The 27647-nt window shown below is 51.3% G+C and overlaps 1 protein-coding gene across 2 annotated transcripts in view; it reads left to right on the top strand.

Annotated features, from left to right (window-relative positions):
* The first annotated feature begins 2768 nt into the window (after positions 1–2768).
* The window catches only part of ADGB (androglobin), a 1448570-nt gene continuing 1423691 nt past the window's right edge, over positions 2769–27647 (top strand). For both annotated transcript variants that reach the window (XM_078649209.1, XM_078649210.1), the window contains exon 1: positions 2769–2963. In XM_078649209.1, the coding sequence (XP_078505335.1) occupies positions 2884–2963 (80 nt within the window). In that variant the 5' untranslated portion in view covers positions 2769–2883. The remainder of the gene's footprint in view (positions 2964–27647) is intronic.

Consider the following 27647-nt stretch of genomic DNA (forward strand, 5'->3'; position numbering starts at 1 on the left):
ATGAAGGAATGGAGAAAATAGAGGGTAAGAGTCGGTGTTCTCACTAAGTGAGGAGCGAGACAAAGAGGGAATAGGGGGGGAGTGCAGCGTCAGCGCATAAGTGGAGAATGTGCTTGTCTGATTTGGGTAAGAAGGAAAAGACAGACAGTGAGTCCTTGTCCTTCTCTGCCCACCCGTCCTCGAACAGCCAGGGAGGGCTGAGTCTTATCTACAGGCCTTAGTTGTTACTGACTTTCTAGGGCGCATTTTTAAAATAAAAAGGAGGGGGTGAAAGAGTGATATATCCATTTGAAGGCCAAGGGAAGTTGAGGATTAGCATTGGCGCGTTGTGGGCGTGATGGCTGGCTGTACTAAGGAGCACTAGGGGGGACATCAGTTTGACCTGTTCGCACCAGGCCGGTTATGGCCAGAGCTACGTAAGATTTGTGAATAAAAAGACCCCGCAGCTGAGCATAGCAGGGATTAAACAGGACACCTGGGTACTGTGATCATTTGGTTCACCCACATGATCCTTGCAAAACTACAAAGGCGACATGCAGGCCTCGACGAGCCCCTCTCTCCTGCGCACTTAGACCTCACATGCCTTCCCCACAGCGGCAACCACGCAGAGCACTGTGGCGGCCACGGAGGCCCTAGGAGACGCCTTCCATGAGGTTGCCATGTGTGCTCTCCGGGCCGAGGGGAGTGCCATCACACACTCTGGTTCTATTGTACAGCACTCTGACACCTTCGGGTAAAGTCCGCGCTTTATAAGAATGCATTAAATAAATAAACTCAGAGGGGCTTGAACGCTTCTGGGTTGCCTGCCTAGCCCCAGGGGCCTTCAGCTACGCGGCACAGTTAGATGCGTTTACAACAAAGCCTCTTAATGACCGACAAATTACACAACGCGCAGTACCTGAACCAGCCTCTCCTGTCCTCTAGCTGGGCTTCTCAAGGGATGAAAGTCCGGTCCTCGTCCAGCAACGCGCCGCGGTCACAAGCTGGTTAACTGCCACTATCACTGCCCCGGGAGTTTCAAATGGAATAACAAGGACTTATTGCGCATGCGTGAAATGACACGCATGCGCACTAAAAAAGGCTGCAGCTGGGGAGCACAACTGATAATGGTGGTAACGCTGCCGCGGGTGCTTCAAACTGAATGAAAAATTACTTTGTGCGCAAGCGTGAAATGACACGCATGCGCACTAAAACGGCAGAACGGGTGGGAGATCGAAAATACCTGTATTTACAAAAAGGGATTCCTGCGCATGCGCTTACTGATACGCATGCGCACAAACGAGGGGGAAGATCAGCCAGATGGGAAGATTGAAACTACGGTACACCGGCGCTAAGGCAGCTGAAGTCCCGGGTCCCGTCCCGAGTGACCACCAGCGCCGAGACACACCCAATGGCTGCCGAGGGAGAGAGGGACACAGACGAGGCAGAAAGAGCACGGTGAGTGGTAGGAGGGGTTGTATCTGTGTGTGTGTGTGTGCGCGCCCGTTAGTGGTGGGGGTGCGTGCGTGGCTGGGGGGGGGTGCGTGTGTGGCTGTGTGTGCGTGCGCTTGTATGTGCCTGCGTCTGTGTGTGTGCCTGCCTGCGTGTGTGCCTGACTGCGTGTTTAGGTGAGAATCAGAGGCAGGGGATGTGCACGGCGACGTGCGCGCCCTCGAGAAGGAATCTGAAACAGCGAGGCGCGTGGGCGATCGCTGTCTCACATTCCCCCAGACACGCCAGCAATAGTTGTCTTCGCAGACAAAGCATGCTTCGCATGCTTTTTAGGTCTGCTCGACCTAAAAAGGTGATAGAGAGGACCCTGACAACTACAGACCGATAAGTTTAATCGACACCATTCAAAAGGTAGTTGGCAGGGTCAGCTCTGCGTATTATTTTAACCAATACTACCTCTATGTACATTGTTTGTGGGGTCGCTAAGTATGTGGCTAGTGCATGGTTTATCCGGTCAAAGCTGCTATCTATTGTTTGATCAGATCCACATCAAGAATGTATGTATTTTTAACTCTGTGTAGACCCCGCTTTACTTCATAAATTGTTTGTACGGAAGATTTTTATTGATATTGTAGTAATACTTGGTAAATTGTTTTATGTACTTTTTGTCTGTACTTTTATGATAAAACTTTTATCGAATAAAGTATTACTTACAGTAATAATGTTATGATGCAAAAATCCTTTGCAATGTCTGAAACGACAAGACAGCGCTATTCTGGGTAGGCCAATAACTTTATGGAGGAGGATTTAGAGAGTCTTTCCTTGTGCACTATTTGTGCTAATGATATTTAACTTTTTTTCATAGTTTTGTATCTCGCAAACTCGACACAAAGGTATTGGAGCGTTTTACACGAGCATCAGATACATTATACAAGGTCCTATCCACATTGTTCATAAACACGGCGAGGTTAAGCGATTTGCCTAGAAACACAGGATTTTGAGCCCATGTCAGGACTCAAGCCTAGTTCCGCGATGGGCTGATCTGGCTGTTACTCCATATCCTTCTCCCCCCCCCCCTCTTGCAGAATAGTGAACATATCAAAATATAGGTCACGGGTTTGTAACCGTCAACCCAAAAAAACCGAAGTTTAACTTTTTTTTAAACTTCAAAAGTGACTAACCATCAGACTAACAGGTCGCAGTACACAAAACTCCCACCTCTCGGCCGGCGCTGCACTGTCATGAAACCCAGGGGCAGCTAGGATCCCGCGAACTCTCAATGCAGCCCGGGCCCGGGACGCATCTCCATGGCAACGGAGGGGACGCGCCGCTCTCAACAGCAGTGGCAGGCGAAAACTCAACACTAGCCGGAGAGGACGCGCCGGACACTCCACTTACTGTATTCCCCTACGGACACCAGACATACTGCTGGGGCTAAAGTAAACTGCCGCCATGACTTCCAAGGGAGAAAAAAAGAAGAAAGATTCGTCCGGCCGCCTGTCTTCGGCATTTGGACAGAACTCCTACAAAGAGTAAGGCTGCGCGGGTTGGGAGAGAACGGCGCGCTTGCAGGGTCACAGCCCGGGCCTTTTTTATTTTTTGCATACATTTATAGCGCGATCTCGACTCGAAGGTATTGAAGCGCTTTACATCAGCACTGGATACTTACGCATTCAGGCACGGGGAGATGACGTTATTTGTCCTGAATCACAGGATGGGGACGCGACCCCGAGGCTCGAACCCAATTTTCAAGCATCCATAGTTGGCAGTCTAGCCAACGGACCACACATCCTCTCCGCATTGTTCGATCAGGCCTGCTACTTGGTCCCCTTGTGCTCTTGCAAATGGATTCGCATAATGTTTCATGGGTTGTTATTCGACTCAGCGTTCCCACAGAGATCCCTGATCCACCTTGTAAGTTTCTCATACTGAATATTCGCCCGCAGTGAACAACGCACGAGCCCCACAATAGCCGGGTTCTGAAAATTCCCTGACCCGAAAAGCAGGGCCATGTTAACCTTCAATAGGAATACATTGGGATGGTGAATGTATTGGGCCACTTCAAGAGAAGCTTCGTTTGCTGACTAGCAAGATAAAACCAGAATTAACAGTTGTTTTGGCGTTCGAATAGTTATTTCACAGTAGAGAGGTTTTCTGGAGCTTTTGTGAGTCTCAGTGGACAGTTATGACTCACTCTAGTTCTCTTGCCCGAACTGATGGACTGGTGTTAGCCCCTTATTGGATTTTGTTGCTCCTTTCTGGACCTGTCTCTCTGTAAAGTGTTTTAAATTACAATGTTATAGAACCCATTCGTTCCTATAAGAACAATAGACAGGGAAGGATAGATAACACATTACTGATTTGGTTTATTTTTGGATAGTAAATCATACAGAAATCGAGTAGTAAGGTAAGGTAATATTTTTATTTGTGCATGATTAATTAAAATCTTTACAAAAATATAAAATACCAGTAGCAACATTAAAAACCAAACTGTAATTAGGATAAAAAAGAATACTGAATTGCTGTGAGCAGGTCAAAGATGTCCTCAGGTGCTAGTGAAGAACTTCAAACGATGTCGTCTTTTTTTTAATGAGTCAAAGAACTTCACGACCTGGCAGTTAAATTTTGTGTTGCTAGAAGTAAAGCATAGTATAACTGCCTGCCTACAGGTCCGTACAGCATGTGACTTAAAAGATGGAAGCAGGAGATTGCGCCTCAGGTCCCTCAGTCTAGGGCATATACATATCACGTGGACAATATCCTCCGTGCCAGACTTGCACAGGCGACATTGTTGGAAAGCGGGAGGTCTCACCCAGGGAGGAAGGTGTGGCAATATCGGGATTACACCGAGGCGCAGTTTTAAGAACTTTTCTTTGACTTGTATTTTCATCCCGATGTTAAGGTATGCTTGTGGCTGTGTTTTACCATAGCCACCCAGGGTTGTCCATCCGTGCGCTCTGTTTGCTAAGACTTTCTTGTCTTCAATCGCAGAGATGATGCATGCTGATTTTTTAGCCAGTTTTTTAAAGGACTGGAGGTCTGTAGACGTTAGTACAAAATGGGTCGCACTCCGACTCCACCCACCAGCAGGTGTGCCCCAGGAGCATCATGGTCGATGCAGTCTTTAGATAGCGAGTGCGCTATATTGAAGAAAAGTGTGTCGTAGCAAGGTTGCAGCACCAACTCTGGACACCGGTGTTTCGGAATAGTTGTTCCTCGTCAGCAGAGTGTAGGTATTCGGGGTTAGCTGTGCAGGCTGCCAAATGTTCTCAGGTATGTACCTCTCACGGCGCGGGTGCGGGATCCGAGCTCGTCAGCCCAAGCTCAAGGGAGCCTATCAAAGTACAAAATGGGTCGCACTCCGACTCCACCCACCAGCAGGTGTGCCCCAGGAGCATCATGGTCGATGCAGTCTTTAGATAGCGAGTGCGCTATATTGAAGAAAAGTGTGTCGTAGCAAGGTTGCAGCACCAACTCTGGACACCGGTGTTTCGGAATAGTTGTTCCTCGTCAGCAGAGTGTAGGTATTCAGGGTTAGCTGTGCAGGCTGCCAAATGTTCTCAGGTATGTACCTCTCACGGCGCGGGTGCGGGATCCGAGCTCGTCAGCCCAAGCTCAAGGGAGCCTATCAAAGTACAAAATGGGTCGCACTCCGACTCCACCCACCAGCAGGTGTGCCCCAGGAGCATCATGGTCGATGCAGTCTTTAGATAGCGAGTGCGCTATATTGAAGAAAAGTGTGTCGTAGCAAGGTTGCAGCACCAACTCTGGACACCGGTGTTTCGGAATAGTTGTTCCTCGTCAGCAGAGTGTAGGTATTCGGGGTTAGCTGTGCAGGCTGCCAAATGTTCTCAGGTATGTACCTCTCACGGCGCGGGTGCGGGATCCGAGCTCGTCAGCCCAAGCTCAAGGGAGCCTATCAAAGTACAAAATGGGTCGCACTCCGACTCCACCCACCAGCAGGTGTGCCCCAGGAGCATCATGGTCGATGCAGTCTTTAGATAGCGAGTGCGCTATATTGAAGAAAAGTGTGTCGTAGCAAGGTTGCAGCACCAACTCTGGACACCGGTGTTTCGGAATAGTTGTTCCTCGTCAGCAGAGTGTAGGTATTCGGGGTTAGCTGTGCAGGCTGCCAAATGTTCTCAGGTATGTACCTCTCACGGCGCGGGTGCGGGATCCGAGCTCGTCAGCCCAAGCTCAAGGGAGCCTATCAAAGTACAAAATGGGTCGCACTCCGACTCCACCCACCAGCAGGTGTGCCCCAGGAGCATCATGGTCGATGCAGTCTTTAGATAGCGAGTGCGCTATATTGAAGAAAAGTGTGTCGTAGCAAGGTTGCAGCACCAACTCTGGACACCGGTGTTTCGGAATAGTTGTTCCTCGTCAGCAGAGTGTAGGTATTCGGGGTTAGCTGTGCAGGCTGCCAAATGTTCTCAGGTATGTACCTCTCACGGCGCGGGTGCGGGATCCGAGCTCGTCAGCCCAAGCTCAAGGGAGCCTATCAAAGTACAAAATGGGTCGCACTCCGACTCCACCCACCAGCAGGTGTGCCCCAGGAGCATCATGGTCGATGCAGTCTTTAGATAGCGAGTGCGCTATATTGAAGAAAAGTGTGTCGTAGCAAGGTTGCAGCACCAACTCTGGACACCGGTGTTTCGGAATAGTTGTTCCTCGTCAGCAGAGTGTAGGTATTCGGGGTTAGCTGTGCAGGCTGCCAAATGTTCTCAGGTATGTACCTCTCACGGCGCGGGTGCGGGATCCGAGCTCGTCAGCCCAAGCTCAAGGGAGCCTATCAAAGTACAAAATGGGTCGCACTCCGACTCCACCCACCAGCAGGTGTGCCCCAGGAGCATCATGGTCGATGCAGTCTTTAGATAGCGAGTGCGCTATATTGAAGAAAAGTGTGTCGTAGCGAGGTTGCAGCACCAACTCTGGACACCGGTGTTTCGGAATAGTTGTTCCTCGTCAGCAGAGTGTAGGTATTCGGGGTTAGCTGTGCAGGCTGCCAAATGTTCTCAGGTATGTACCTCTCACGGCGCGGGTGCGGGATCCGAGCTCGTCAGCCCAAGCTCAAGGGAGCCTATCAAAGTACAAAATGGGTCGCACTCCGACTCCACCCACCAGCAGGTGTGCCCCAGGAGCATCATGGTCGATGCAGTCTTTAGATAGCGAGTGCGCTATATTGAAGAAAAGTGTGTCGTAGCAAGGTTGCAGCACCAACTCTGGACACCGGTGTTTCGGAATAGTTGTTCCTCGTCAGCAGAGTGTAGGTATTCGGGGTTAGCTGTGCAGGCTGCCAAATGTTCTCAGGTATGTACCTCTCACGGCGCGGGTGCGGGATCCGAGCTCGTCAGCCCAAGCTCAAGGGAGCCTATCAAAGTACAAAATGGGTCGCACTCTGACTCCACCCACCAGCAGGTGTGCCCCAGGAGCATCATGGTCGATGCAGTCTTTAGATAGCGAGTGCGCTATATTGAAGAAAAGTGTGTCGTAGCAAGGTTGCAGCACCAACTCTGGACACCGGTGTTTCGGAATAGTTGTTCCTCGTCAGCAGAGTGTAGGTATTCGGGGTTAGCTGTGCAGGCTGCCAAATGTTCTCAGGTATGTACCTCTCACGGCGCGGGTGCGGGATCCGAGCTCGTCAGCCCAAGCTCAAGGGAGCCTATCAAAGTACAAAATGGGTCGCACTCCGACTCCACCCACCAGCAGGTGTGCCCCAGGAGCATCATGGTCGATGCAGTCTTTAGATAGCGAGTGCGCTATATTGAAGAAAAGTGTGTCGTAGCAAGGTTGCAGCACCAACTCTGGACACCGGTGTTTCGGAATAGTTGTTCCTCGTCAGCAGAGTGTAGGTATTCGGGGTTAGCTGTGCAGGCTGCCAAATGTTCTCAGGTATGTACCTCTCACGGCGCGGGTGCGGGATCCGAGCTCGTCAGCCCAAGCTCAAGGGAGCCTATCAAAGTACAAAATGGGTCGCACTCCGACTCCACCCACCAGCAGGTGTGCCCCAGGAGCATCATGGTCGATGCAGTCTTTAGATAGCGAGTGCGCTATATTGAAGAAAAGTGTGTCGTAGCAAGGTTGCAGCACCAACTCTGGACACCGGTGTTTCGGAATAGTTGTTCCTCGTCAGCAGAGTGTAGGTATTCGGGGTTAGCTGTGCAGGCTGCCAAATGTTCTCAGGTATGTACCTCTCACGGCGCGGGTGCGGGATCCGAGCTCGTCAGCCCAAGCTCAAGGGAGCCTATCAAAGTACAAAATGGGTCGCACTCCGACTCCACCCACCAGCAGGTGTGCCCCAGGAGCATCATGGTCGATGCAGTCTTTAGATAGCGAGTGCGCTATATTGAAGAAAAGTGTGTCGTAGCGAGGTTGCAGCACCAACTCTGGACACCGGTGTTTCGGAATAGTTGTTCCTCGTCAGCAGAGTGTAGGTATTCGGGGTTAGCTGTGCAGGCTGCCAAATGTTCTCAGGTATGTACCTCTCACGGCGCGGGTGCGGGATCCGAGCTCGTCAGCCCAAGCTCAAGGGAGCCTATCAAAGTACAAAATGGGTCGCACTCCGACTCCACCCACCAGCAGGTGTGCCCCAGGAGCATCATGGTCGATGAAGTCTTTAGATAGCGAGTGCGCTATATTGAAGAAAAGTGTGTCGTAGCGAGGTTGCAGCACCAACTCTGGACACCGGTGTTTCGGAATAGTTGTTCCTCGTCAGCAGAGTGTAGGTATTCGGGGTTAGCTGTGCAGGCTGCCAAATGTTCTCAGGTATGTACCTCTCACGGCGCGGGTGCGGGATCCGAGCTCGTCAGCCCAAGCTCAAGGGAGCCTATCAAAGTACAAAATGGGTCGCACTCCGACTCCACCCACCAGCAGGTGTGCCCCAGGAGCATCATGGTCGATGCAGTCTTTAGATAGCGAGTGCGCTATATTGAAGAAAAGTGTGTCGTAGCAAGGTTGCAGCACCAACTCTGGACACCGGTGTTTCGGAATAGTTGTTCCTCGTCAGCAGAGTGTAGGTATTCGGGGTTAGCTGTGCAGGCTGCCAAATGTTCTCAGGTATGTACCTCTCACGGCGCGGGTGCGGGATCCGAGCTCGTCAGCCCAAGCTCAAGGGAGCCTATCAAAGTACAAAATGGGTCGCACTCCGACTCCACCCACCAGCAGGTGTGCCCCAGGAGCATCATGGTCGATGCAGTCTTTAGATAGCGAGTGCGCTATATTGAAGAAAAGTGTGTCGTAGCAAGGTTGCAGCACCAACTCTGGACACCGGTGTTTCGGAATAGTTGTTCCTCGTCAGCAGAGTGTAGGTATTCGGGGTTAGCTGTGCAGGCTGCCAAATGTTCTCAGGTATGTACCTCTCACGGCGCGGGTGCGGGATCCGAGCTCGTCAGCCCAAGCTCAAGGGAGCCTATCAAAGTACAAAATGGGTCGCACTCCGACTCCACCCACCAGCAGGTGTGCCCCAGGAGCATCATGGTCGATGCAGTCTTTAGATAGCGAGTGCGCTATATTGAAGAAAAGTGTGTCGTAGCAAGGTTGCAGCACCAACTCTGGACACCGGTGTTTCGGAATAGTTGTTCCTCGTCAGCAGAGTGTAGGTATTCGGGGTTAGCTGTGCAGGCTGCCAAATGTTCTCAGGTATGTACCTCTCACGGCGCGGGTGCGGGATCCGAGCTCGTCAGCCCAAGCTCAAGGGAGCCTATCAAAGTACAAAATGGGTCGCACTCCGACTCCACCCACCAGCAGGTGTGCCCCAGGAGCATCATGGTCGATGCAGTCTTTAGATAGCGAGTGCGCTATATTGAAGAAAAGTGTGTCGTAGCAAGGTTGCAGCACCAACTCTGGACACCGGTGTTTCGGAATAGTTGTTCCTCGTCAGCAGAGTGTAGGTATTCGGGGTTAGCTGTGCAGGCTGCCAAATGTTCTCAGGTATGTACCTCTCACGGCGCGGGTGCGGGATCCGAGCTCGTCAGCCCAAGCTCAAGGGAGCCTATCAAAGTACAAAATGGGTCGCACTCCGACTCCACCCACCAGCAGGTGTGCCCCAGGAGCATCATGGTCGATGCAGTCTTTAGATAGCGAGTGCGCTATATTGAAGAAAAGTGTGTCGTAGCGAGGTTGCAGCACCAACTCTGGACACCGGTGTTTCGGAATAGTTGTTCCTCGTCAGCAGAGTGTAGGTATTCGGGGTTAGCTGTGCAGGCTGCCAAATGTTCTCAGGTATGTACCTCTCACGGCGCGGGTGCGGGATCCGAGCTCGTCAGCCCAAGCTCAAGGGAGCCTATCAAAGTACAAAATGGGTCGCACTCCGACTCCACCCACCAGCAGGTGTGCCCCAGGAGCATCATGGTCGATGCAGTCTTTAGATAGCGAGTGCGCTATATTGAAGAAAAGTGTGTCGTAGCAAGGTTGCAGCACCAACTCTGGACACCGGTGTTTCGGAATAGTTGTTCCTCGTCAGCAGAGTGTAGGTATTCGGGGTTAGCTGTGCAGGCTGCCAAATGTTCTCAGGTATGTACCTCTCACGGCGCGGGTGCGGGATCCGAGCTCGTCAGCCCAAGCTCAAGGGAGCCTATCAAAGTACAAAATGGGTCGCACTCCGACTCCACCCACCAGCAGGTGTGCCCCAGGAGCATCATGGTCGATGCAGTCTTTAGATAGCGAGTGCGCTATATTGAAGAAAAGTGTGTCGTAGCAAGGTTGCAGCACCAACTCTGGACACCGGTGTTTCGGAATAGTTGTTCCTCGTCAGCAGAGTGTAGGTATTCGGGGTTAGCTGTGCAGGCTGCCAAATGTTCTCAGGTATGTACCTCTCACGGCGCGGGTGCGGGATCCGAGCTCGTCAGCCCAAGCTCAAGGGAGCCTATCAAAGTACAAAATGGGTCGCACTCCGACTCCACCCACCAGCAGGTGTGCCCCCGGAGCATCATGGTCGATGCAGTCTTTGAGAAGCGAGTGCGCTATATTGAAGAAAAGTGTGTCGTAGCAAGGTTGCAGCACCAACTCTGGACACCGGTGTTTCGGAATAGTTGTTCCTCGTCAGCAGAGTGTAGGTATTCGGGGTTAGCTGTGCAGGCTGCCAAATGTTCTCAGGTATGTACCTCTCACGGCGCGGGTGCGGGATCCGAGCTCGTCAGCCCAAGCTCAAGGGAGCCTATCAAAGTACAAAATGGGTCGCACTCCGACTCCACCCACCAGCAGGTGTGCCCCAGGAGCATCATGGTCGATGCAGTCTTTAGATAGCGAGTGCGCTATATTGAAGAAAAGTGTGTCGTAGCAAGGTTGCAGCACCAACTCTGGACACCGGTGTTTCGGAATAGTTGTTCCTCGTCAGCAGAGTGTAGGTATTCGGGGTTAGCTGTGCAGGCTGCCAAATGTTCTCAGGTATGTACCTCTCACGGCGCGGGTGCGGGATCCGAGCTCGTCAGCCCAAGCTCAAGGGAGCCTATCAAAGTACAAAATGGGTCGCACTCCGACTCCACCCACCAGCAGGTGTGCCCCAGGAGCATCATGGTCGATGCAGTCTTTAGATAGCGAGTGCGCTATATTGAAGAAAAGTGTGTCGTAGCAAGGTTGCAGCACCAACTCTGGACACCGGTGTTTCGGAATAGTTGTTCCTCGTCAGCAGAGTGTAGGTATTCGGGGTTAGCTGTGCAGGCTGCCAAATGTTCTCAGGTATGTACCTCTCACGGCGCGGGTGCGGGATCCGAGCTCGTCAGCCCAAGCTCAAGGGAGCCTATCAAAGTACAAAATGGGTCGCACTCCGACTCCACCCACCAGCAGGTGTGCCCCAGGAGCATCATGGTCGATGCAGTCTTTAGATAGCGAGTGCGCTATATTGAAGAAAAGTGTGTCGTAGCAAGGTTGCAGCACCAACTCTGGACACCGGTGTTTCGGAATAGTTGTTCCTCGTCAGCAGAGTGTAGGTATTCGGGGTTAGCTGTGCAGGCTGCCAAATGTTCTCAGGTATGTACCTCTCACGGCGCGGGTTTGGGATCCGAGCTCGTCAGCCCAAGCTCAAGGGAGCCTATCAAAGTACAAAATGGGTCGCACTCCGACTCCACCCACCAGCAGGTGTGCCCCAGGAGCATCATGGTCGATGCAGTCTTTAGATAGCGAGTGCGCTATATTGAAGAAAAGTGTGTCGTAGCAAGGTTGCAGCACCAACTCTGGACACCGGTGTTTCGGAATAGTTGTTCCTCGTCAGCAGAGTGTAGGTATTCGGGGTTAGCTGTGCAGGCTGCCAAATGTTCTCAGGTATGTACCTCTCACGGCGCGGGTGCGGGATCCGAGCTCGTCAGCCCAAGCTCAAGGGAGCCTATCAAAGTACAAAATGGGTCGCACTCCGACTCCACCCACCAGCAGGTGTGCCCGAGGAGCATCATGGTCGATGCAGTCTTTAGATAGCGAGTGCGCTATATTGAAGAAAAGTGTGTCGTAGCAAGGTTGCAGCACCAACTCTGGACACCGGTGTTTCAGAATAGTTGTTCCTCGTCAGCAGAGTGTAGGTATTCGGGGTTAGCTGTGCAGGCTGCCAAATGTTCTCAGGTATGTACCTCTCACGGCACGGGTGCGGGATCCGAGCTCGTCAGCCCAAGCTCAAGGGAGCCTATCAAAGTACAAAATGGGTCGCACTCCGACTCCACCCACCAGCAGGTGTGCCCCAGGAGCATCATGGTCGATGCAGTCTTTAGATAGCGAGTGCGCTATATTGAAGAAAAGTGTGTCGTAGCAAGGTTGCAGCACCAACTCTGGACACCGGTGTTTCGGAATAGTTGTTCCTCGTCAGCAGAGTGTAGGTATTCGGGGTTAGCTGTGCAGGCTGCCAAATGTTCTCAGGTATGTACCTCTCACGGCGCGGGTGCGGGATCCGAGCTCGTCAGCCCAAGCTCAAGGGAGCCTATCAAAGTACAAAATGGGTCGTACTCCGACTCCACCCACCAGCAGGTGTGCCCCAGGAGCATCATGGTCGATGCAGTCTTTAGATAGCGAGTGCGCTATATTGAAGAAAAGTGTGTCGTAGCGAGGTTGCAGCACCAACTCTGGACACCGGTGTTTCGGAATAGTTGTTCCTCGTCAGCAGAGTGTAGGTATTCGGGGTTAGCTGTGCAGGCTGCCAAATGTTCTCAGGTATGTACCTCTCACGGCGCGGGTGCGGGATCCGAGCTCGTCAGCCCAAGCTCAAGGGAGCCTATCAAAGTACAAAATGGATCGCACTCCGACTCCACCCACCAGCAGGTGTGCCCCAGGAGCATCATGGTCGATGCAGTCTTTAGATAGCGAGTGCGCTATATTGAAGAAAAGTGTGTCGTAGCGAGGTTGCAGCACCAAATCTGGACACCGGTGTTTCGGAATAGTTGTTCCTCATCAGCAGAGTGTAGGTATTCGGGGTTAGCTGTGCAGGCTGCCAAATGTTCTCAGGTATGTACCTCTCACGGCGCGGGTGTGGGATCCGAGCTCGTCAGCCCAAGCTCAAGGGAGCCTATCAAAGTACAAAATGGGTCGCACTCCGACTCCACCCACCAGCAGGTGTGCCCCAGGAGCATCATGGTCGATGCAGTCTTTAGATAGCGAGTGCGCTATATTGAAGAAAAGTGTGTCGTAGCAAGGTTGCAGCACCAACTCTGGACACCGGTGTTTCGGAATAGTTGTTCCTCGTCAGCAGAGTGTAGGTATTCGGGGTTAGCTGTGCAGGCTGCCAAATGTTCTCAGGTATGTACCTCTCACGGCGCGGGTGCGGGATCCGAGCTCGTCAGCCCAAGCTCAAGGGAGCCTATCAAAGTACAAAATGGGTCGCACTCCGACTCCACCCACCAGCAGGTGTGCCCCAGGAGCATCATGGTCAATGCAGTCTTTAGATAGCGAGTGCGCTATATTGAAGAAAAGTGTGTCGTAGCAAGGTTGCAGCACCAACTCTGGACACCGGTGTTTCGGAATAGTTGTTCCTCGTCAGCAGAGTGTAGGTATTCGGGGTTAGCTGTGCAGGCTGCCAAATGTTCTCAGGTATGTACCTCTCACGGCGCGGGTGCGGGATCCGAGCTCGTCAGCCCAAGCTCAAGGGAGCCTATCAAAGTACAAAATGGGTCGCACTCCGACTCCACCCACCAGCAGGTGTGCCCCAGGAGCATCATGGTCGATGCAGTCTTTAGATAGCGAGTGCGCTATATTGAAGAAAAGTGTGTCGTAGCAAGGTTGCAGCACCAACTCTGGACACCGGTATTTCGGAATAGTTGTTCCTCGTCAGCAGAGTGTAGGTATTCGGGGTTAGCTGTGCAGGCTGCCAAATGTTCTCAGGTATGTACCTCTCACGGCGCGGGTGCGGGATCCGAGCTCGTCAGCCCAAGCTCAAGGGAGCCTATCAAAGTACAAAATGGGTCGCACTCCGACTCCACCCACCAGCAGGTGTGCCCCAGGAGCATCATGGTCGATGCAGTCTTTAGATAGCGAGTGCGCTATATTGAAGAAAAGTGTGTCGTAGCAAGGTTGCAGCACCAACTCTGGACACCGGTGTTTCGGAATAGTTGTTCCTCGTCAGCAGAGTGTAGGTATTCGGGGTTAGCTGTGCAGGCTGCCAAATGTTCTCAGGTATGTACCTCTCACGGCGCGGGTGCGGGATCCGAGCTCGTCAGCCCAAGCTCAAGGGAGCCTATCAAAGTACAAAATGGGTCGCACTCCGACTCCACCCACCAGTAGGTGTGCCCCAGGAGCATCATGGTCGATGCAGTCTTTAGATAGCGAGTGCGCTATATTGAAGAAAAGTGTGTCGTAGCAAGGTTGCAGCACCAACTCTGGACACCGGTGTTTCGGAATAGTTGTTCCTCGTCAGCAGAGTGTAGGTATTCGGGGTTAGCTGTGCAGGCTGCCAAATGTTCTCAGGTATGTACCTCTCACGGCGCGGGTGCGGGATCCGAGCTCGTCAGCCCAAGCTCAAGGGAGCCTATCAAAGTACAAAATGGGTCGCACTCCGACTCCACCCACCAGCAGGTGTGCCCCAGGAGCATCATGGTCGATGCAGTCTTTAGATAGCGAGTGCGCTATATTGAAGAAAAGTGTGTCGTAGCAAGGTTGCAGCACCAACTCTGGACACCGGTGTTTCGGAATAGTTGTTCCTCGTCAGCAGAGTGTAGGTATTCGGGGTTAGCTGTGCAGGCTGCCAAATGTTCTCAGGTATGTACCTCTCACGGCGCGGGTGCGGGATCCGAGCTCGTCAGCCCAAGCTCAAGGGAGCCTATCAAAGTACAAAATGGGTCGCACTCCGACTCCACCCACCAGCAGGTGTCCCACAGGAGCATCATGGTCGATGCAGTCTTTAGATAGCGAGTGCGCTATATTGAAGAAAAGTGTGTCGTAGCGAGGTTGCAGCACCAACTCTGGACACCGGTGTTTCGGAATAGTTGTTCCTCGTCAGCAGAGTGTAGGTATTCGGGGTTAGCTGTGCAGGCTGCCAAATGTTCTCAGGTATGTACCTCTCACGGCGCGGGTGCGGGATCCGAGCTCGTCAGCCCAAGCTCAAGGGAGCCTATCAAAGTACAAAATGGGTCGCACTCCGACTCCACCCACCAGCAGGTGTGCCCCAGGAGCATCATGGTCGATGCAGTCTTTAGATAGCGAGTGCGCTATATTGAAGAAAAGTGTGTCGTAGCAAGGTTGCAGCACCAACTCTGGACACCGGTGTTTCGGAATAGTTGTTCCTCGTCAGCAGAGTGTAGGTATTCGGGGTTAGCTGTGCAGGCTGCCAAATGTTCTCAGGTATGTACCTCTCACGGCGCGGGTGCGGGATCCGAGCTCGTCAGCCCAAGCTCAAGGGAGCCTATCAAAGTACAAAATGGGTCGCACTCCGACTCCACCCACCAGCAGGTGTGCCCCAGGAGCATCATGGCCGATGCAGTCTTTAGATAGCGAGTGCGCTATATTGAAGAAAAGTGTGTCGTAGCAAGGTTGCAGCACCAACTCTGGACACCGGTGTTTCGGAATAGTTGTTCCTCGTCAGCAGAGTGTAGGTATTCGGGGTTAGCTGTGCAGGCTGCCAAATGTTCTCAGGTATGTACCTCTCACGGCGCGGGTGCGGGATCCGAGCTCGTCAGCCCAAGCTCAAGGGAGCCTATCAAAGTACAAAATGGGTCGCACTCCGACTCCACCCACCAGCAGGTGTGCCCCCGGAGCATCATGGTCGATGCAGTCTTTAGATAGCGAGTGCGCTATATTGAAGAAAAGTGTGTCGTAGCAAGGTTGCAGCACCAACTCTGGACACCGGTGTTTCGGAATAGTTGTTCCTCGTCAGCAGAGTGTAGGTATTCGGGGTTAGCTGTGCAGGCTGCCAAATGTTCTCAGGTATGTACCTCTCACGGCGCGGGTGCGGGATCCGAGCTCGTCAGCCCAAGCTCAAGGGAGCCTATCAAAGTACAAAATGGGTCGCACTCCGACTCCACCCACCAGCAGGTGTGCCCCAGGAGCATCATGGTCGATGCAGTCTTTAGATAGCGAGTGCGCTATATTGAAGAAAAGTGTGTCGTAGCAAGGTTGCAGCACCAACTCTGGACACCGGTGTTTCGGAATAGTTGTTCCTCGTCAGCAGAGTGTAGGTATTCGGGGTTAGCTGTGCAGGCTGCCAAATGTTCTCAGGTATGTACCTCTCACGGCGCGGGTGCGGGATCCGAGCTCGTCAGCCCAAGCTCAAGGGAGCCTATCAAAGTACAAAATGGGTCGCACTCCGACTCCACCCACCAGCAGGTGTGCCCCAGGAGCATCATGGTCGATGCAGTCTTTAGATAGCGAGTGCGCTATATTGAAGAAAAGTGTGTCGTAGCAAGGTTGCAGCACCAACTCTGGACACCGGTGTTTCGGAATAGTTGTTCCTCGTCAGCAGAGTGTAGGTATTCGGGGTTAGCTGTGCAGGCTGCCAAATGTTCTCAGGTATGTACCTCTCACGGCGCGGGTGCGGGATCCGAGCTCGTCAGCCCAAGCTCAAGGGAGCCTATCAAAGTACAAAATGGGTCGCACTCCGACTCCACCCACCAGCAGGTGTGCCCCAGGAGCATCATGGTCGATGCAGTCTTTAGATAGCGAGTGCGCTATATTGAAGAAAAGTGTGTCGTACAGGGGTGGGGAATTCATATCGCCCGACGCCCGAGACATGTTAATTTCTGTGAGGGGCAAGAAGATTTAATGTCTATTTTGTCCGACGGACAACTAGACATTAAATGAAAGTAAACGGCGAGGGCCCTGCGCGGCCCCGCCCCTACAGCTGTCAGCTCCGTGAGGGGCTGGTAGAGTTCTGTCAGACGCAGCTTCTCTTCCACTACTGTTTGTAGCTTCTGTACACCGACATCTCTTGTGTATTCGGAGTGCGCACAAGAACACTGGTCTGCCTATGACTCCCCCACAAGTCTCTGTCATTTGCTTTACTAATGCTATCATATGCTTAATGGCACGGGATGCCGAATACACGGGATGCCGAATACAGAACGTACAATTTATTTGCTTTGTTGGTAGGATTTTAAAAACACGTTTTTGTGTTTTCCTAGCAGCTAATGTCTGCGTGGCAAGTGCTGAAAAGTGGACACTTTTGCTCTGCAAGCACACGAAGTAGGGGAAAGAGGCGGAAGAAAGAGAATGAAACCGGCATGAGCAAGGAGAGAGAGCTTTAAAAGCGTAATGTCTTTATTTTTTTTGTTTAGTAATTGCCACAATTATACAAGAATGAACTCCATATTAAAGTGGTTTTAATTTGTTTTAGGGTAAAATTAGAACGCAATATAAAATGGGCTGAGGCACGGTAAATACTTTCTTCCATCTGTTTGGGTGTCCGTTTTCTCAGTTGTCCAAACAAATCGAAAGTGTTGTGAATACTGCTCATGAAGGAGAGTGAGTTTGTATTTAAAATCCTTAACTACTGGTGCGCCCTGAAGCGTAGCGCTGGAGAGGGTTGTCTCTGGAATGCGGGATCCCATTTGGCTCAGATTCTCTCCTGTACTGGCCATGGCGGCACTGCAAGGGTTGGAGCGGTCGGCCGAAGCTATGCTAAAGAGGGCAGTGGAGTTGGATGGTGCTTTAAGATCCAAGAGACCCTGATTGGCCGCCAGGACGGGATAGACCTTGTCATTTAGGTGCTGAAAGGTGATCTTGTTTTAGGGAGAGGCGCTGCCACATTTTCGATGTGTTTAGGCATTACAATTTCACATTTTCAGAGTATTTACATTTGACGTTGTTAATTTATGTGTGAAATTTAAGTTATCCTGCCCTGACCCATAACATGGCAAAGTATTTTTTAAGATTTAAGAGTTATGCTTTTGGCTCTTTTAGCGACACACTTAGCTCAGCATTTTGAAGGCCTTTTATATGAGGTTGTGCTCTTAGCTGACGATTTTTTATTGCTGTGTGTGACAGTTCCGTGGATTCAGTGTATTTCATCCTTCTGTCAAATGTTGGACACCTCGAGTGACATTGTTTTGTGAGTAAACCGAATAATGAAGACGTGAAGAAATGCACATCAGAAACTACTCCTTTTGAGCAATGAGAACTGCCACAAAACCCCTGAATTGGACAATCCACTTTCTTCCAAGTCAACACGCAGTTTTCCTAGCAGTAATACTGTCTCCATTTTTCCCAATGCTCTCTTGAAAATGAACCACAAAGCATGCAGTGAGACCTTTGCCTGCAATCCTACCAAATTAGGTGGAATTTTCTTCCTATGTTTACCCTGGACACAGACTTTGTTTGATCTTAGATATGAATAACTATTTGGCCATGTCCATGATGAGAATGGGCGGTGGAAAGAGTTGTGAATACTCCCAAATGCATTTTTTGTAGGTGTGCATAAACTTCCCAGGGCATACCGCCCCTGAAATACCCTCCTGAAACACCCTCTTCTAACACCTCAGAAAATATTTATTCACAAGAAAAGGTGAATCTTTTTACAAGTGCACATTTACACTTTGAGCCTTACAACCTGAAAAGCTGTGCTATTTGCTAACCAAAGTTGAAATAAGCATTGGCAAACTATAGAACCTAAACAGCCAGAGACATGGGGTGTCCAACATGTGCCAAGGAGGGTGAAACCCATACTAGATTTTCAGGATTATTACATAAAATAAACATACCAATTTAATCTCATTGGAACTAATTTGAATAGTCAGTGGTAATTTTGAAAGTCTGGCCATGGATTCGGACCTGCCCTCGTGGACCTATGCTGGACATCATTGTCACCTAATCCAAAACTTCCTTGGAACCCTTCCCATTCTGCAACATACATTTGTATTTCTCATACATTTGTAGAATGTCCTTCATTAGAACAGAATACGAGTGGCTTCTTTCAGCCTTTTCTGGAAATCCATGGATATATGTGCGGGCAGTATCTCTGCTCCAGTCAGGGCCAAGTTAAGCACATGTTATGCATACCTTTCCTGTTAGGCCCAAACACTTCCTATTGATAGGCAGTGCCTATCTATAGTGTGCTTAAGCCTGCGTGGGGGGTATGTCTCTAGGGATGTGGTCCTGCATGGGGTTGTGTGTCTGTCCATTAAGTGATGTATGGGTGTATGCATCTGCAGTGTAGCTATGTGTCTGTGCAATGGCGTTGTTTGAGTGTGCAGTGGGTATCTGTCTGTCCCAGGTGTGTGTCATTGCAGGTGGGTTGTGTGTATGTGCAGTGAGTATGTCAGTATGGCAAGATGAAAGGGGAAGAACTAATTAGGCTGAAAGAAGGCTAGACGTTTTGTGACAGACAGCACCTCCCCAACTGCGCAGCTTTTCTCATCCATTTATTTTTTAATGCAACACTGAGGTACTCCACCTTAATTATGAATAAGTATATCGTGCTACCAGAATATTATATACAAACGTTTGAGCATCAGAATTTGGAGAAGGTAATTGGTAAGTGAAGATTTACTATTCCTAACTCCAGACTCTATATTTTGGTTCGCAATATTTTGGCAGCATGATGTTTCTGCAGTAGATATTTCCACATACAACTAACATGGATGGATGTGCAAATATGCTGCAGCTTGTGATTTGGACCAGTATATCGAAGCTACCATACCTGAAGTCAGTTATTCAAGATCCTTCAAAGATAAAATGGAAGAAGCTTTTCACAGCTTCAAAGAATGTCTTAGAGCTGTCACAACTTGGATGGATGCAAATTGTTTAAAACACAATTCTGACAAATCAAATGTTTTGGTTTTTACCAAAATGACCCCTGCCACCTTCTATCTGGTGGTGGCCTGCCAACCACCTGTCCTAATCATATCACGTCTGCTAGAAATGTGTGCACCATCTTTGACTCCACCCTCTCTTTTATGTCTCAAATTAAACCTATTTCGTCTGTCTGCCTTATGAAGATGAAAATTATAATGACATTTCTTGATCTGGTTTCTGAAGAGACAAGGAAAACAGTAGTTCATTCTTTAATTTTGTCCCATCTGGACTACTTTAACAGGCTCAACCTTGGTCTTCCTGCATATTTGATACACCGACTTCAGCTAATTCAAAATGCAGTGGCACGACTAATCAGGAGAGTGCCGAGGTGCCATATCATCTCTCCATATTTGAGACATCTGCACTGGCTTCCAGTGGTATAGCGTATCAACTTCAAAACTCTAACGTTGGCTTTCAGCACTTATCATGGTGAGGCCCCATGTTATCTCCTGAATAGACTGTCTCTGTACACTCAAAAGAGGGCACTAAGATCCAACAATAGTCAACTCCTGCGGATTCCAAAATTTCTGAAGTTTCGTTGTTTCGGCAACCCTACTGTATGCACTGCAAAATTATTGACATTCATCCTTTTCAGTTACGGTTAATTAACTGTCAGCCTTCAAAAGGCAACTTAAAACTTGGCTATTTGACTCCGTTTAATTTTTATTACTTTGGCCTTCCTTTAGTGCCTGCTAGATCGCTGGGACACTACCTTCGAACCAGCTGTGGGCTTGAACAAGTGTCATTTGATTGGTTTATTGAAGATCATTTATTGTTTTGTTTCAGTATTTAAGGAGAATATCGCTTTTCTCCGCAATAAAGTCAAGTTTTCCTTCAACATTTTTGCAAATCATTGATATCACTGGTCAGTTTTATTAAAACAAAAATCCATTAATGGCTCTGTGTCATCCCACATTATTGGTTTGGGAACAGGTGGGACAAGTGGATTGTCTTACAGGACATGTAGATATATGTTGCATTTTGTCCCATGGGCAAGTAGATTATTAAAAAATTTCCACACCCCTGGTCGTAGCAAGGTTGCAGCACCAACTCTGGACACCGGTGTTTCGGAATAGTTGTTCCTCGTCAGCAGAGTGTAGGTATTCGGGGTTAGCTGTGCAGGCTGCCAAATGTTCTCAGGTATGTACCTCTCACGGCGCAGGTGCGGAATCCGAGCTCGTCAGCCCAAGCTCAAGGGAGCCTATCAAAGTACAAAATGGGTCGCACTCCGACTCCACCCACCAGCAGGTGTGCCCCAGGAGCATCATGGTCGATGCAGTCTTTAGATAGCGAGTGCGCTATATTGAAGAAAAGTGTGTCGTAGCAAGGTTGCAGCACCAACTCTGGACACCGGTGTTTCGGAATAGTTGTTCCTCGTCAGCAGAGTGTAGGTATTCGGGGTTAGCTGTGCAGGCTGCCAAATGTTCTCAGGTATGTACCTCTCACGGCGCGGGTGCGGGATCCGAGCTCGTCAGCCCAAGCTCAAGGGAGCCTATCAAAGTACAAAATGGGTCGCACTCCGACTCCACCCACCAGCAGGTGTGCCCCAGGAGCATCATGGTCGATGCAGTCTTTAGATAGCGAGTGCGCTATATTGAAGAAAAGTGTGTCGTAGCGAGGTTGCAGCACCAACTCTGGACACCGGTGTTTCGGAATAGTTGTTCCTCGTCAGCAGAGTGTAGGTATTCGGGGTTAGCTGTGCAGGCTGCCAAATGTTCTCAGGTATGTACCTCTCACGGCGCGGGTGCGGGATCCGAGCTCGTCAGCCCAAGCTCAAGGGAGCCTATCAAAGTACAAAATGGGTCGCACTCCGACTCCACCCACCAGCAGGTGTGCCCCAGGAGCATCATGGTCGATGCAGTCTTTAGATAGCGAGTGCGCTATATTGAAGAAAAGTGTGTCGTAGCGAGGTTGCAGCACCAACTCTGGACACCGGTGTTTCGGAATAGTTGTTCCTCGTCAGCAGAGTGTAGGTATTCGGGGTTAGCTGTGCAGGCTGCCAAATGTTCTCAGGTATGTACCTCTCACGGCGCGGGTGTGGGATCCGAGCTCGTCAGCCCAAGCTCAAGGGAGCCTATCAAAGTACAAAATGGGTCGCACTCCGACTCCACCCACCAGCAGGTGTGCCCCAGGAGCATCATGGTCGATGCAGTCTTTAGATAGCGAGTGCGCTATATTGAAGAAAAGTGTGTCGTAGCAAGGTTGCAGCACCAACTCTGGACACCGGTGTTTCGGAATAGTTGTTCCTCGTCAGCAGAGTGTAGGTATTCGGGGTTAGCTGTGCAGGCTGCCAAATGTTCTCAGGTATGTACCTCTCACGGCGCGGGTGCGGGATCCGAGCTCGTCAGCCCAAGCTCAAGGGAGCCTATCAAAGTACAAAATGGGTCGCACTCCGACTCCACCCACCAGCAGGTGTGCCCCAGGAGCATCATGGTCGATGCAGTCTTTAGATAGCGAGTGCGCTATATTGAAGAAAAGTGTGTCGTAGCAAGGTTGCAGCACCAACTCTGGACACCGGTGTTTCGGAATAGTTGTTCCTCGTCAGCAGAGTGTAGGTATTCGGGGTTAGCTGTGCAGGCTGCCAAATGTTCTCAGGTATGTACCTCTCACGGCGCGGGTGCGGGATCCGAGCTCGTCAGCCCAAGCTCAAGGGAGCCTATCAAAGTACAAAATGGGTCGCACTCCGACTCCACCCACCAGCAGGTGTGCCCCAGGAGCATCATGGTCGATGCAGTCTTTAGATAGCGAGTGCGCTATATTGAAGAAAAGTGTGTCGTAGCAAGGTTGCAGCACCAACTCTGGACACCAGTGTTTCGGAATAGTTGTTCCTCGTCAGCAGAGTGTAGGTATTCGGGGTTAGCTGTGCAGGCTGCCAAATGTTCTCAGGTATGTACCTCTCACGGCGCGGGTGCGGGATCCGAGCTCGTCAGCCCAAGCTCAAGGGAGCCTATCAAAGTACAAAATGGGTCGCACTCCGACTCCACCCACCAGCAGGTGTGCCCCAGGAGCATCATGGTCGATGCAGTCTTTAGATAGCGAGTGCGCTATATTGAAGAAAAGTGTGTCGTAGCAAGGTTGCAGCACCAACTCTGGACACCGGTGTTTCGGAATAGTTGTTCCTCGTCAGCAGAGTGTAGGTATTCGGGGTTAGCTGTGCAGGCTGCCAAATGTTCTCAGGTATGTACCTCTCACGGCGCGGGTGCGGGATCCGAGCTCGTCAGCCCAAGCTCAAGGGAGCCTATCAAAGTACAAAATGGGTTGCACTCCGACTCCACCCACCAGCAGGTGTGCCCCAGGAGCATCATGGTCGATGCAGTCTTTAGATAGCGAGTGCGCTATATTGAAGAAAAGTGTGTCGTAGCAAGGTTGCAGCACCAACTCTGGACACCGGTGTTTCGGAATAGTTGTTCCTCGTCAGCAGAGTGTAGGTATTCGGGGTTAGCTGTGCAGGCTGCCAAATGTTCTCAGGTATGTACCTCTCACGGCGCGGGTGCGGGATCCGAGCTCGTCAGCCCAAGCTCAAGGGAGCCTATCAAAGTACAAAATGGGTCGCACTCCGACTCCACCCACCAGCAGGTGTGCCCCAGGAGCATCATGGTCGATGCAGTCTTTAGATAGCGAGTGCGCTATATTGAAGAAAAGTGTGTCGTAGCAAGGTTGCAGCACCAACTCTGGACACCGGTGTTTCGGAATAGTTGTTCCTCGTCAGCAGAGTGTAGGTATTCGGGGTTAGCTGTGCAGGCTGCCAAATGTTCTCAGGTATGTACCTCTCACGGCGCGGGTGCGGGATCCGAGCTCGTCAGCCCAAGCTCAAGGGAGCCTATCAAAGTACAAAATGGGTCGCACTCCGACTCCACCCACCAGCAGGTGTGCCCCAGGAGCATCATGGTCGATGCAGTCTTTAGATAGCGAGTGCGCTATATTGAAGAAAAGTGTGTCGTAGCAAGGTTGCAGCACCAACTCTGGACACCGGTGTTTCGGAATAGTTGTTCCTCGTCAGCAGAGTGTAGGTATTCGGGGTTAGCTGTGCAGGCTGCCAAATGTTCTCAGGTATGTACCTCTCACGGCGCGGGTGCGGGATCCGAGCTCGTCAGCCCAAGCTCAAGGGAGCCTATCAAAGTACAAAATGGGTCGCACTCCGACTCCACCCACCAGCAGGTGTGCCCCAGGAGCATCATGGTCGATGCAGTCTTTAGATAGCGAGTGCGCTATATTGAAGAAAAGTGTGTCGTAGCAAGGTTGCAGCACCAACTCTGGACACCGGTGTTTCGGAATAGTTGTTCCTCGTCAGCAGAGTGTAGGTATTCGGGGTTAGCTGTGCAGGCTGCCAAATGTTCTCAGGTATGTACCTCTCACGGCGCGGGTGCGGGATCCGAGCTCGTCAGCCCAAGCTCAAGGGAGCCTATCAAAGTACAAAATGGGTCGCACTCCGACTCCACCCACCAGCAGGTGTGCCCCAGGAGCATCATGGTCGATGCAGTCTTTAGATAGCGAGTGCGCTATATTGAAGAAAAGTGTGTCGTAGCAAGGTTGCAGCACCAACTCTGGACACCGGTGTTTCGGAATAGTTGTTCCTCGTCAGCAGAGTGTAGGTATTCGGGGTTAGCTGTGCAGGCTGCCAAATGTTCTCAGGTATGTACCTCTCACGGCGCGGGTGCGGGATCCGAGCTCGTCAGCCCAAGCTCAAGGGAGCCTATCAAAGTACAAAATGGGTCGCACTCCGACTCCACCCACCAGCAGGTGTGCCCCAGGAGCATCATGGTCGATGCAGTCTTTAGATAGCGAGAGCGCTATATTGAAGAAAAGTGTGTCGTAGCAAGGTTGCAGCACAAACTCTGGACACCGGTGTTTCGGAATAGTTGTTCCTCGTCAGCAGAGTGTAGGTATTCGGGGTTAGCTGTGCAGGCTGCCAAATGTTCTCAGGTATGTACCTCTCACGGCGCGGGTGCGGGATCCGAGCTCGTCAGCCCAAGCTCAAGGGAGCCTATCAAAGTACAAAATGGGTCGCACTCCGACTCCACCCACCAGCAGGTGTGCCCCAGGAGCATCATGGTCGATGCAGTCTTTAGATAGCGAGTGCGCTATATTGAAGAAAAGTGTGTCGTAGCAAGGTTGCAGCACCAACTCTGGACACCGGTGTTTCGGAATAGTTGTTCCTCGTCAGCAGAGTGTAGGTATTCGGGGTTAGCTGTGCAGGCTGCCAAATGTTCTCAGGTATGTACCTCTCACGGCGCGGGTGCGGGATCCGAGCTCGTCAGCCCAAGCTCAAGGGAGCCTATCAAAGTACAAAATGGGTCGCACTCCGACTCCACCCACCAGCAGGTGTGCCCCAGGAGCATCATGGTCGATGCAGTCTTTAGATAGCGAGTGCGCTATATTGAAGAAAAGTGTGTCGTAGCAAGGTTGCAGCACCAACTCTGGACACCGGTGTTTCGGAATAGTTGTTCCTCGTCAGCAGAGTGTAGGTATTCGGGGTTAGCTGTGCAGGCTGCCAAATGTTCTCAGGTATGTACCTCTCACGGCGCGGGTGCGGGATCCGAGCTCGTCAGCCCAAGCTCAAGGGAGCCTATCAAAGTACAAAATGGGTCGCACTCCGACTCCACCCACCAGCAGGTGTGCCCCAGGAGCATCATGGTCGATGCAGTCTTTAGATAGCGAGTGCGCTATATTGAAGAAAAGTGTGTCGTAGCAAGGTTGCAGCACCAACTCTGGACACCGGTGTTTCGGAATAGTTGTTCCTCGTCAGCAGAGTGTAGGTATTCGGGGTTAGCTGTGCAGGCTGCCAAATGTTCTCAGGTATGTACCTCTCACGGCGCGGGTGCGGGATCCGAGCTCGTCAGCCCAAGCTCAAGGGAGCCTATCAAAGTACAAAATGGGTCGCACTCCGACTCCACCCACCAGCAGGTGTGCCCCAGGAGCATCATGGTTGATGCAGTCTTTAGATAGCGAGTGCGCTATATTGAAGAAAAGTGTGTCGTAGCAAGGTTGCAGCACCAACTCTGGACACCGGTGTTTCGGAATAGTTGTTCCTCGTCAGCAGAGTGTAGGTATTCGGGGTTAGCTGTGCAGGCTGCCAAATGTTCTCAGGTATGTACCTCTCACGGCGCGGGTGCGGGATCCGAGCTCGTCAGCCCAAGCTCAAGGGAGCCTATCAAAGTACAAAATGGGTCGCACTCCGACTCCACCCACCAGCAGGTGTGCCCCAGGAGCATCATGGTCGATGCAGTCTTTAGATAGCGAGTGCGCTATATTGAAGAAAAGTGTGTCGTAGCAAGGTTGCAGCACCAACTCTGGACACCGGTGTTTCGGAATAGTTGTTCCTCGTCAGCAGAGTGTAGGTATTCGGGGTTAGCTGTGCAGGCTGCCAAATGTTCTCAGGTATGTACCTCTCACGGCGCGGGTGCGGGATCCGAGCTCGTCAGCCCAAGCTCAAGGGAGCCTATCAAAGTACAAAATGGGTCGCACTCCGACTCCACCCACCAGCAGGTGTGCCCCAGGAGCATCATGGTCGATGCAGTCTTTAGATAGCGAGTGCGCTATATTGAAGAAAAGTGTGTCGTAGCAAGGTTGCAGCACCAACTCTGGACACCGGTGTTTCGGAATAGTTGTTCCTCGTCAGCAGAGTGTAGGTATTCGGGGTTAGCTGTGCAGGCTGCCAAATGTTCTCAGGTATGTACCTCTCACGGCGCGGGTGCGGGATCCGAGCTCGTCAGCCCAAGCTCAAGGGAGCCTATCAAAGTACAAAATGGGTCGCACTCCGACTCCACCCACCAGCAGGTGTGCCCCAGGAGCATCATGGTCGATGCAGTCTTTAGATAGCGAGTGCGCTATATTGAAGAAAAGTGTGTCGTAGCAAGGTTGCAGCACCAACTCTGGACACCGGTGTTTCGGAATAGTTGTTCCTCGTCAGCAGAGTGTAGGTATTCGGGGTTAGCTGTGCAGGCTGCCAAATGTTCTCAGGTATGTACCTCTCACGGCGCGGGTGCGGGATCCGAGCTCGTCAGCCCAAGCTCAAGGGAGCCTATCAAAGTACAAAATGGGTCGCACTCCGACTCCACCCACCAGCAGGTGTGCCCCAGGAGCATCATGGTCGATGCAGTCTTTAGATAGCGAGTGCGCTATATTGAAGAAAAGTGTGTCGTAGCAAGGTTGCAGCACCAACTCTGGACACCGGTGTTTCGGAATAGTTGTTCCTCGTCAGCAGAGTGTAGGTATTCGGGGTTAGCTGTGCAGGCTGCCAAATGTTCTCAGGTATGTACCTCTCACGGCGCGGGTGCGGGATCCGAGCTCGTCAGCCCAAGCTCAAGGGAGCCTATCAAAGTACAAAATGGGTCGCACTCCGACTCCACCCACCAGCAGGTGTGCCCCAGGAGCATCATGGTCGATGCAGTCTTTAGATAGCGAGTGCGCTATATTGAAGAAAAGTGTGTCGTAGCAAGGTTGCAGCACCAACTCTGGACACCGGTGTTTCGGAATAGTTGTTCCTCGTCAGCAGAGTGTAGGTATTCGGGGTTAGCTGTGCAGGCTGCCAAATGTTCTCAGGTATGTACCTCTCACGGCGCGGGTGCGGGATCCGAGCTCGTCAGCCCAAGCTCAAGGGAGCCTATCAAAGTACAAAATGGGTCGCACTCCGACTCCACCCACCAGCAGGTGTGCCCCAGGAGCATCATGGTCGATGCAGTCTTTAGATAGCGAGTGCGCTATATTGAAGAAAAGTGTGTCGTAGCAAGGTTGCAGCACCAACTCTGGACACCGGTGTTTCGGAATGCAGATTTAGGTCCAAACATTGTTTATTTCCAGGGGGCGGTGCCCAATATCAAGGGACATATGGTGGGGTACTCAATTATCTGAGCATTTTCCAAACCAGGGCAAGAAAGCCTCTTCATAGGAGACCGGACCGATCGTGTCTCATTCCTGGTTGGGTTGCTCGATGGCAATTCTGGGCTCAGATGGCCGGCGATCCCTGCCCATCTGAGCCCCCTGTAAATAAACAATGTTTGGACCTAAATCTGGCCAAAAATTGC

The sequence above is a fragment of the Lissotriton helveticus genome, chromosome 6 (genome assembly GCF_964261635.1).
Source record: "Lissotriton helveticus chromosome 6, aLisHel1.1, whole genome shotgun sequence".
NCBI classification, from domain to species: domain Eukaryota; kingdom Metazoa; phylum Chordata; class Amphibia; order Caudata; family Salamandridae; genus Lissotriton; species Lissotriton helveticus.